At 36.8% G+C, this 12,153-nt stretch overlaps 1 protein-coding gene across 1 annotated transcript; it reads left to right on the forward strand.

Annotated features, from left to right (window-relative positions):
* The first annotated feature begins 8,111 nt into the window (after nucleotides 1–8,111).
* LOC149657009 (uncharacterized) lies at nucleotides 8,112–9,039 on the forward strand. Its single transcript, XM_089844795.1, has 2 exons — nucleotides 8,112–8,343; nucleotides 8,402–9,039. Exons 1-2 carry the CDS (start codon nucleotides 8,121–8,123, stop codon nucleotides 8,578–8,580), a joined length of 402 nt encoding a protein of 133 aa, XP_089700921.1. The 5' UTR covers nucleotides 8,112–8,120; the 3' UTR covers nucleotides 8,581–9,039.
* Nucleotides 9,040–12,153: the final 3,114 nt, after the last annotated feature.

The raw sequence follows: 12,153 nt of genomic DNA on the forward strand, positions 1-12,153 counted from the left end.
TAAATTCATCATCCCACTTTAAAGGTTTAGGAAAAACGAATGTTCAAGGTGGCAGGTGGAGGGTGTAAAACGGGTGATTTGAATGCTCAAGCTAAATAACACAAAATCGTTGAAACACCATACGTTTAACATTAATTTCGAGTTTTATATTATCGCAGTTTGGTTTCCAATTAATTTATGGGGATTTGTGTAAGAGACCACGTTGTCAATTGACTGAAATGCGATTGATTTAGTTCTTAAGAAACTTGAAAGCGATTGAAACTGACATGAAATGACTACAGCTCAATTAAGAGTATCAGCAAAACTCTTAAAAACTACGTTCAAGCTTCTTTAAATGTATTTATGTTTAATGACTAGTGGTACGGTAAAAAAGTGTTGCTATCCTACTTAAATGTTGTTAAAACGATGTCAAATAAACAAATTTCAATAAAACGTGGAATGACTAACTATGCAGATGAAATTTCGCTATTCATTCTACTTAAAATTTACCAATGTTTCACATATTCTTCTAAACAAAATGGAATATCAAACCATTAATGACTGATATGCCATAAACCTGGCACGCTTGGGAGATACAGAACCTTATTCACAGTGTATTTGGAATAGAATAGGTTAGGTTTGGTTTTCAATGGGGTTAATTTTCCGAAAACCCAAGAAATGCCACTGCTCATGGATAAAAAGGTCAAGTCTCTAAACCTCAAGGCTAGGGGGGGCCGCCTAATAAAACACGCACCGGCGAATAACAAAAACACGCGTGCGGCGGCCCTCCCAGCCTTGAGGTTTAGAGACTTGACCTTTTTATCCCTGAGCAGTGGCATTTCTTGGGTTTTCGGAAAATTAACCCCATTGAAAACCAAACCTAACCTATTCTATTCCAAATACACTGTGAATAAGGTTCTGTATCTCCCAAGCGTGCCAGGGTTATGGCATATAAGTCATTAATGGTTTGATATTCCATTTTGTTTAGAAGAATATGTGAAACATTGGTAAATTTTAAGTAGAATGAATAGCGCAAATTTCATCTGCATAGTTAGTCATTCCACGTTTTATTGAAATTTGTTTATTTGACATCGTTTTAACAACATTTAAGTAGGATAGCAACACTTTTTTACCGTACCACTTGTCATTAAACATAAATACATTTAAAGAAGCTTGAACGTACTTTTTAAGAGCTTTGCTTATACTCTTAATTTAGCTGTAGTCATTTCATGTCAGTTTCAATCGCTTTTAAGTTTCTTAAGAACTAAATCAATCGCATTTCAGTCAATTGACAACGTGGTCTCTTACAAAAATCCCCATAAATTAATTGGAAACCAAACTGCGATAATATAAAACTGGAAATTAATGTTAAACGTATGGTGTATCAACGATTTTGTGTTATTTAGCTTGAGCATTCAAATCACCCGTTTTACACCCTGCCCCTGCCACCTTGAACATTCGTTTTTCTTAAGCCTTTAAAGTGGGTTGATGAATTTATCTATAGTCTACATCGCACCAAACAAAAACATTGTAAAATCAGAAATTTACAGGTTTTTAATGTATCTCGGTTAAGAGTAAGGCGTCTCTTCTAGGAATTCATTGCCAAGCCTTAGGGTTTGCACCATAACATCTTCTAGAAATTTAGGTTATTGGGCTTTGAAATAGAAGTCAAGAGTAAATGTTTTTTAAATATGCCTAATCTCTAACATCGTGATAAATGCGGCTGTGCTCTGTTAAGCTGTAGATATGGAATGTTTGTAAATAACAATGAAAACATCAGATTTAAAATAGTTTTAAAAAAAATGTATGCATACACATTAAGGACGGTGCAAATGTTCTTTTTTAATCAAAACAATTGAAATACATCATTCGTTTTCCTTTACCTACTCCCGACATGGACAAATTCTTTTAATGACGTGCTTATACTGCCCGCATTCAGCACAATGGTTCCGGGCGTCCAATAAGTGCCGAGACTCGGCGGTGGTTGGAATCCTCAGGATGGTTTTCCTCTGGACAAGGACGACCCTCCGAAATCTTTCACATTCCGGTGAAATGCAATAGTGGTTAAGTTTTCCGCAATCGGGGGACTCCTTTAACTCGCCCTCGCAATAGGGGCACTCCAATTCTCCACTAACGGGTACAGTGCCGAATCCCAATTTCTCCAACTCTTCCTTGAGTGTATCCCTGTTGAAATCGAGAGAAAGATATCGTATATAAAATACCCAGAGAACAAAATAAAATATTGAGAGAGAAAGATCTGGTATACTCAGAGAACAAAATATAATATCGAAAGAAATAGAGGTTATACGTAAATATCAGGTTTAACATAAAAAAAATCATACTTGCATTAAAGATGATTTAGGAACAATTTTAGTTGTACATAATTTAATATATATTAATTTAAGTAATTTAAATTACTATGGTCATGCACTATATGTATATAATTACAAACTAAGAAATTTAGATTCCAGAGAGTGTACTTACATTATAACGTAGAGTTTCCTGCGGGACTATAGTTGCTGAATTCCGCTGCTGTGGTACTTTAGTTGCTGGAGAGAGCTGGGTTAGCCGTAAAATGATCTTATCGCCACGTGCAGGAGTTTTTATACATGATAAATCGGAGACCTTTGATAAGCCCGATAAGATTTCTAGTCTCAATGAAAACATCGATAAACCCGATAAGATTTCTAGTTTCGATGAAGACATCGATAAGCCCGATAAGTTTGGAAATAGCGTGAGTGATATCGGTTATCGGTTCTGGTTTACCCCCGCCATGTGGAAATATATTGATAAACAGTTCTAGTTTCGGTTCTAGTTTACCCCCGCGACGTGGAAAGATATCTTATCGATAAATGGTTCTAGTTTAGGTTCTGGTTTACTATCTGGAAATTTTCCTACCACGTGGAAACATATCTTATCGATAGAAGATTCCATATTTCTTATCGGTTCTTGTTTATCGCCGGCAACGTGTCTATTCACGTATCTAGATATTTCAAACCACCACCACGTGTAAACCAGTCTTAGCATTTTAATTCTCCTCCGGAATGGTTTTAAAGATACAACTCGTCTTAAATACATTTTCAACCATATTATATTGATATAAATCTTTCACGTTTAGACAATCGAGGTCAGACGTAGTTATAGAAAGTCCGCGATATAATTATAGCATGTGGAGATGGACCCCGTAAAACATTAATAAAATGTGCGAAATTTACATTGTTAGTCATTTCGAGGATGCAAACCTTCTAATTCACAAAACATTAGGCCTAATTTAAACTAACCTATTTAATTATTCATTATAAATGATAAGACTTCAATATTTTTCAAGTTTTATTCATAAAGCAATATTTTTCAAGTTTTATTCATAAAGCAAGTTTTGAATAACATATTACATTTGAAGCAATTCTTTTACAAAATTCCATACTTAAAAATGTTGAATTATTAAACAATTGGATAATTACATTGATATCTAAATTATTAACAGCATTTTCGTAATGTAAATTCACGCGTTCAATCCAGTCCATAGTCATGCACTCGTGTTGTAGCTGAGATCCGTGGGATATGATACAACCGTTGCAGGCATCCTTTATGTACTTGGTCAGTTGTTGCTTAACAATCTCGTCGACCTCCGAGGACACGCGCTTAGCGGCGTTTAGAAATGTTACCACTTGATCGTGCTTCTCCAAAAGTTTCCCCCAAAGGACGGCTCCAATTGCAAACCCAATCCTGGTCGGGTAGAGTGTTCCGTAGTTTACACCACTTCCCGCCCTCATCTCACGAATGTTGAGTACTTTCCAATCCTGGTACATATTCAGTTCGATACGTTTCAGGTTCGACCCATCAAAGAACGAAGACGACGGTGTAGCACCATCATTCAGGAAATAGTTGGTTACTTGTTCCCGCATTCCGTAGAGTTGATAATATTCAGCCTCCGTCAACGTGATGCCGGTTGAACCGTCCGTTAAGGCTAGTCTAACTTTACAGTCAGGAGTAACCGAGACGGACTTCGTGGATGATATTTCGAAGATATTGGTGGTGTCCCTAATTAGAGAAAAACAAATTAATTAAAATCCACACACACATAATTTAAACCTATCTCTAGAAATATTCTAAATGTCTAAGTCATGTTCTATATATATATTTAATTAAGGATAGAATTTTAGACTCCGGAGAGTGTACTTACATTAGCGTAGAGTTTCCTGCGGTGAGAGAGAGATTCCTGCTGGTACTTTAGTTGCTGGAGAGAGTTGGGTTAGCCGTAGAATGATCTTATCATCGTGTGCCTGAGTTTTTATGCCCGATAAGCTCAAAGACCTTTGATAAGTCTGATAACACTCGATGAAGACATTGATAAGCTTGGAAATAGCACGATATCGGTTCTGGTTTTTCCCCACCACGTGGCAAGATATCGATAAACAGTTCTTGTTTCCGTTATCGGTTCTGGTTTACCCCCACCACGTGGAAATATATCTTATCGATAAATAGTTCTAGTTTCGGTTCTGGTTTACTATACTATCTGGAAAAATTCCTACCACGTAGAAACATATCTTATCGCCACGTGCAGGAGTTTTTATACTTGAGAAACCTTTGATAAGCCCGATAAGATCTCCAAGACATTGGTAAGTTTGGAAATAGCACGATATCGGTTCTGGTTTACCCATGCCATGTGGAAATATATCGATAAACAGTTCTTGTTTCAGTTATCGGTTCTGGTTTACCCCCACCACGTGGAAAGATATCAATAAACAGTTCTAGTTTCGGTTCTGGTTTCCGTCGCCACGTGCAAAGATATCTTATCGATAAATAGTTCTAGTTTCGGTTCTAGTTTACTATCTGGAAATTTTCCTACCACGTGGAAACATATCTTATCGATAGAAGATTCCATATTTCTTATCGGTTCTTTTTTATCGCCGGCACATATCTCGATATTTCAAACCACCACCACATGTAAACCAGTCTAAACATTTTAATTCTCCTCCGAAATGGTTTTAAATGGTGAGTTGAATTTATTTTATAGGTGAAATATTGCATATCTACTACCATATACTGTAAACAGAGATCCGAGGCTTAATATTCAGCTTATGACTTATATTTACAAACAGTTCTTACCAAGTTTTCTTATTATTCGTATGTTTTGTTTCGGAGACAAGCAACACCCACTTAAATAAATAGTCATTTAACGAAGTTTCCATTAATGTGTTAGTAATTTAACGACACTTTCAACCACATTTAAGTCATTTATCATTAAGTTCAACCATCTTTTTCTCAACCCTTTCAACGACTTTTTATTCATTTAACAGCACTGTCACGCACGATTTAGTCATTTAACAACACTTTCAACCAAATTTTACCCATTTAACAACCCCTCCAACCTCTTTTCAGTAATTTAACGACATTGTCTATCATGTATTAGTCATTTAACGACTCTTTCAACCACATTTTAGTCATTTACCGACACTTTCAACCACATTTTAGTCATTTAACGACACGTTTAACCACATTTCAGTCATTTAACGACACTTTCAACCACATTTTAGTCATTTATCAACAAGTTCAACCATCTTTTCCTCAACCCTTTCAACAACTTTTTATTCATTTAACAGCACTTTCACGTACGATTTAGTCATTTAACAACACTTTCAACCAAATTCAACCCATTTAACAACACCTCCAACCGCTTTTCAGTAATTTAACGACATTTTCTATCATGCATTAGTCATTTAACGACACTTTCAACCACATTTTAGTCATTTATCAACAAGTTCAACCATCTTTTTCTCAACCCTTTCAACGACTTTTTATTCATTTAACAGCACTTTCACGCACGATTTAGTCATTAACAACACTTTCAACCAAATTTTACCCATTTCACAACACCTCCAACAGCTTTTCAGTAATTTAACGACATTTTCTATCATGCTTAGTCATTTAATGACATTTAATTAATGTTTTATTGATTTAAAGACGTTTCCATTAATGTTTTAGTCATTTAACGGCACTTCCAACCACTTTTTAGTCATTTATAAGCGCATTCAACCATTTTTTTCTCAGCCATTTCAACGACTTTTTATTAATTTAACAACACTTTCTACGACTTTTCATTCATTTAACATAACTTTCAAGCACGATAGAATAGGTTAGGTAAGGTTTGGTTTGGTTTTATACCCGAGATTTAGATTTCCCACGCAAAGGCTTAACAATTTCAAATTTCGTGTCAAAGTTTTGAAGTGTTTTGAATTTCCAGTTTTTCTCAAATATTTAAATAAATGCAATTAATATTAATTATTTTCTTCGACAATTATTTAATTTAGCTAAATATATTAGTTAATCGGCTTCATCCCGAGGTCGACTAAAGCCCTAAAGTTCCTAAACAAACACTTTGGACAGACACCAGGAATTCCGATCCCATTTCCGTTTTGGCGCGAGATTTGAAAATATCAACTTCGGGGTTAAGTGTTGAGATTTACATAGAATATTCGCAGTGGGGTAGGCTTAGAATAGGTTAGGTTTGGTTTGGTTTTATACCCGAGATTTAAATTACCCACGCAAAGGCTTAACAATTTCAAATTTCGTGTCAAAGTTTTGAAGTGTTTTGAATTTCCAGTTTTTCTTAAATATTTAAATAAATATAATTAATATTAATTATTTTCTTCGACAATTATTTAAGTCAACGTGCGTTGCACCCTGTTAAGTCAATATAATTATTATAAATGGTATACATTAATTAGGATTAAGGTTGAATGCCGTCTGTCACCATTCCCAAAATATCTTAGTATATAAGACGTTCAGTTCCTAATATATTATAACTGTAGTATAACATCCCAATCTTTGATTGCCTTATCAGCAAACTCAGGATTTTGAAAATCACAATGAACTTTGGTCTTGATTGAAGTCCGATAAGGCTTAACATTTTCAAATTTCCCGCCAGAAATTTCCGATAAAAAAATGGGGCCGAGAAGAAAATATGACGTGGGGGGGGGGAAATGGCGTCGAGAAGAAAATATGACGTGGGGGGGAAAAATGGCGTCGAGAAGAAACGATGACGTCTGAGAAAAACAAAATGGCGCAGAGAAAAAAATACCACCGAGAAAAAACAATGGCGTCGATACCATTGAATACCATCGTGATACCATTGATACCATCGATACCATTGAATACCACTGAATTTGAACTCTTATTTTCTACCTACTCCTATACGGGTCCGGAATTAGCTTGGGAGGCTGCCCTTTTGATGACGAAAGTAAATTTGGACTTGCTTTTGGATATAGACATGCATCTATTTATTGGTATTTATTTCAATGCCATTATTTGTTACATGGTTTTTTTAAATTATTTTTCTTTAGAACGCGGAATTCGAGGGGGTGTGTCTCTAATTAGCAATAGATACGTCGAAGCCAATAACAAGTATCTTCCTAGCTTCGATCCCTCCAAACCGAGCAACTATATTATTTATTTAAATTTGAATAATTTATATGGTAACTAATCCACCTATAAATTTACTAGATGAAAACTAAACTTTTAATTAGGTACTGTTATGAGGGACTATTTGCCAATGAACAACTTCAAATGGGTGGACACGGATGATCTTCTCGGTTACACCGAGAAGCATATTTTGAATTTGACTGACGACTCCACACACGGGTTTATTCTAGAGGTTAACTTGGAATAAACCAAAAAACTACATCGTTCCCATAACTGCTTCCCGCTCGCACCCGAGACGAAGAAAATTACGTCTGACATGTTTTCCCCATGTTACAAATTACTCATGGCAAAGAATGGACTCCCTATAAAAGATACTTTACCGAAGCTCGTGCCAACCCTGGAGACAAAACAAAACTATGTAGTGCATTATAGGAACCTAAAATATTACGTTTCCAAGGGACTGAAATTAACCGCGGTGCATAGAATATTATCGTTTGGTCAGGGACCTTGGCTAAGTTCCTACATTGACTTCAATACGGAGAAAAGGAAGAACGCTACCAACGACTTCGAAAAAGATTTTTTTAAGTTAATGAATAACAGGTATAAATCGACGTGTTTATTGTAAGACCTCATCTAACATTTATTCTCATAGTGTTTTCGGGAAGACTATGGAGAATATGCGAAATCGCATTAATTTAGCTATGGTTCAAACAGCTGAAATGGCGACCAAAAAAGCTTCATCCCCGACATTTGAAAAATTTATTATGTACCATAATGAACTGGTCGGCATTCAGATGACCAAAAAATCTCTAACCCTGAATCGTCCCATCTACACTGGTTTCTCCATTTTGGATCTCTCAAAATTATTCTTATACAGATTCCACTATGACTTTATCAAAGAACAATACGGCGATAAGGCGATATTACAGTTTACCGACACTGGTGAGTTAACAAAATGTAAACAAATTTCGAACTAAACAAGATAATTTCCGCATTTTAGATAGTCTTATGTACGACATAAGAACGGAAGACGTGTACAGCGAAATCCAGAAACATAGTGATTGGTTTGATTTCTCGGGATACCCCAAATCACACCCACTTTTCAGCGATAAAAATAAAAAAGTTCTGGGAAAAATGAAGGATGAGATGAATGGAGCGATTATCAAAGGTTATTTTTGACGGGATAATTTCTTAACTTTACGAATTATATTAATATCCTTTCAATTAGAATTCGTGGGATTGAGGCCGAAGCTCTATTCAATATTATCCGAAGTTGGGGAGAAGAAAACGGCAAAGGTGATATGTCGCCGTGTTGTGAAGCGTTCCATTACCCATTCTGATTATCGCGAATGTTTATTCGACGAAAAAGAGACTACTTGCGTTATGAAAAGGATTCTCAGCGATAAGCACAATCTCTATACAGTTAGACAAACAAAGAGCGCCTTATCACCTTGCGACAACAAAAAATACATACTCGCTGACGGTATCCGAACATTGGCTTATGGTCATTATTTCATTGAAACTTTTAATAAAAAATGTGAAGCAATGGAATAAATGAAAACAAATTTTAAAAAATCAGAATTTTATTGAAACTTTTTGTACATAGCTATAAAATATGGCGACAAGCCAAAGCTATCGAAAAACATACGCAATTTAAATGGAAAATAAAATGTTTTAAGATAGATTTATTGAGTAATTCTTGTACATATATTCGGAAATCATACGATCATTAACATTTTTATTTTTAGTAAATCGTTTTATTATATCAAACATTTTAACTCCCCTACATCTATACAATGAGAAATAGACACAATACCCGCCACAAGTTTGACTTAATTCCCCCTGTAGTTGGCGTGAATTAAACGTAACAGTTAGGCTATTTCGCTCTACAAAATCATTAAATTTAAATAAATCCGGAGGATTTCCATAGCTTTCAAAGAATTCAGTGTTCTTTTTCCTCGAAATGTATATAACCGTCCAGTGTTCCCCCCCCTTTTTGAGGTGTCAGTATTCACAATGTACAGAGAGGGGAACGTTTTAACAGTTAGTGGTAGTTTATCCGCCGCAAAAATACCCCTAAACAGATTTTTAGCGTATGGGTCGCGCCTTAATATTCTCTCAAGTTGTTGGGAGTCCATTATGAGCTTTGATCGAATAGAACAGCTCGGTTTTTGTCAATTTCAATCAAAGATTGGAATTCGGAATAGTAAACGACGGTAATTGTAGCCGGTAGCGCTTCGGCAAATATTAACTCCAATCGGACACTACCGTTCTTTATAAAGTTGAAACTTACAGTCGAACTGCCATTCAGGTCGGGGGTCAAGTCGAATACGAAAAGAGCATTACCATTGGCGAACTTGTCACGGTCAATGGAATTACCCTCGTCGATATTCCATTGTCCGGTTTGAAGAAAGAGATAGGCGTACGATCTCATACATAGGTTATCCTTAAAGTTGGGGTTTAAGGGTTTATGGGGTACGCTAACCCCATCAACGGATAAGGTGATTTGAGTCACCGCTTCATTTTTAAAATTAAAAGGCGACATTTTATAATCACCCAAAAACGCGTTCTGGTCTACAAATCCAATTACAACTTTATTCGGTTGTTGACCGCTAAATAAATTGTCTTTCACTGCTATTTTACTTCCTTGAGATATGGAAAACGTATTACATTCCGTACGTGTTATGGGGTGGCCAATTCCAGGGTTTTGGCGTGTGATATCATAATCTCGGGGGTAAGTTTAACTCTTCTTATGAATAACGAAGCGTGGGTAAATATAACTTTCGCTTTAATTCCATCCGCATGTAAGCAGAATTCGTTGGGACTTTTGATAAATTTAAAATTCACATCGACCAGGTTAGGGATGAAGCGATTTTGCTGGCATATATCGGCGTGTACGACACCGATCAAGTCTATAACCCCATTTTGGGCGAATTTACTCCGTTTCTCAAACCCTTCATTTTCGTTAAAGTCGTCAAAATGCCCCGCCGTATCTTTGTAGAATAGTGCCCCGGTCAAAAAACTCTTTTTCGCTGGACCACCAAATGTCAATAGCGTTTGAATCATGCTCTTGAATGCGTATTGTTGAGGACATGATGTAACTGATCTATCATTCAATGATACGTGTAGTTCACTAAAAAGACTGGAGAGTAATAGGTTTTCGGGTCCAACTTTATCCGCCTGAGTTGTCAAATTACCATCCGCATCGTACACAGCGGCTTTAGGTAGAGACCCATCCGCTTTAACCACTTTTACTTCGTTTATCCTGTCTTTTGAAAAAAAGCCCGATTTTTAGACGAGACTACGCCTATCTCTTCCATTCTTATCAAGAATGCGAAATGAAAGCTATTTCTAGCAGTTTTAACTACGTTCTTCGTGTTAAAAACCCCATGCCAATTGGGGTTGAAAATTTGCTCAGTCGGGTTGAATCTGGCGATAAAGAACTTGAGAGTAATTTACCTACTTTCTTGGGCCATATTCGAGGTACTAAGGACTACTGGTATAAAGTTCTTAGATCCGTTCTAGCGATGATTCGGGAATTTGGTCCTCCTACCTGGCTCTTGACTTTTAATCCGGCCAAATACGATAACTTGGAACTACACGATCATTTGAGAAAAATGAATTCAGACGTTCCAGGAGTAGAGTCGATGACGGTGGCTGAATTGTTGAATTTCGACCCACTTAGCGTCAATATGCACTTTCACAACAAGGTGCGGTCGCTGTTAAACAACTTTGTCTTGTGTAAGCAAAATCCAGTTCTTGGCATGATAGAACATCATTTTTTGCGGGTTGAATACCAATCTCGAGGTTTACCTCACTACCACATGCTATTGTGGGCCAAGGACGCTCCAAAGATCGGAACTTCTTCGGCCGAGACTATTTTGGATTACGTTCAAAAACACGTCACGTGTTCGATGCCAAGCGCATCGGCAAGTCTGGAGCTGCACCGGCTGGTAAAAAAATGTCAAACTCACAAATGCACCTCCAGTTGTTATAAGAAGGTCAAAAATTCTAAAAAGGGATTGAAAGTGTGTCGTAACGGTTTCCCTCGAAACGTAACAAACATTGCCGCTATGAATTCCGTTAGATCAGTTACTCGTCACCGTAAAATGAAAAAGGTGCAGAAACGAATGTACGACTTGCCGAGAAAACAGCACGAAGTTTTAATAAATGATTACAAACCCACGCTACTTTTGGCTTCCAAAGCGAACATGGATTTGCAATTTGTCGCTGACAAATCGGAAATAGTGGCAAACTATGTCACGGCTTACGTGACAAAGGGAGACCGGGCTGACATGGACCAAACTTTTGCCGAGTTAGGCAACGAAAGTTTGTCCAAAAAATTATTTGCCTATAGATTGAAATCTTTGACGTGCAAGCAAATAGGAATTTATGAAGCTCTCGATATGATGCTGGGCCAAGACCTTTACAACAAGTCTGACAGAACTAAATTTATAAACACTAACTTGAAAGAAAACCGATCGAGAATTTTGAAAGGTTACAAGGAACTCGCGCGATTGAGGGAAACTGACCCCGAAAGCACGGACACTTGCCAAAAAGGGTTCGTCGACGACAAATATCCGAATCGTCCTGACAGCTTGGAAAATCTTAGTTTGCGGGAATTTGGTCAGTTTTACGATTATGCGATGCGCTCTGAGGGTGTCGAGAAAAATGCGAATGTAATCCAGTTGAAAAACAATCTGGGTTTCATGAGAAAGAGAATTAAGCCGTACATAATAGAGCACTTCATTC

Source organism: Phalangium opilio, unplaced genomic scaffold (assembly GCF_054372755.1).
Source record: "Phalangium opilio isolate 3A_F unplaced genomic scaffold, DU_Popi_V2 ptg000077l_1, whole genome shotgun sequence".
Taxonomy (NCBI): Eukaryota; Metazoa; Arthropoda; class Arachnida; order Opiliones; family Phalangiidae; genus Phalangium; species Phalangium opilio.

What these genes read in the sequence shown, in the direction of transcription:
- LOC149657009 (XM_089844795.1), top strand. Translation starts at nt 8,121, where the DNA reads ATGGCGACCAAAAAAGCTTCATCCCCGACATTTGAAAAATTTATTATG. An exon ending in ATTACAGTTTACCGACACTG is followed by an intron (nt 8,344 to 8,401) that starts GTGAGTTAACAA and finishes TCCGCATTTTAG; the next exon opens with ATAGTCTTATGTACGACATA.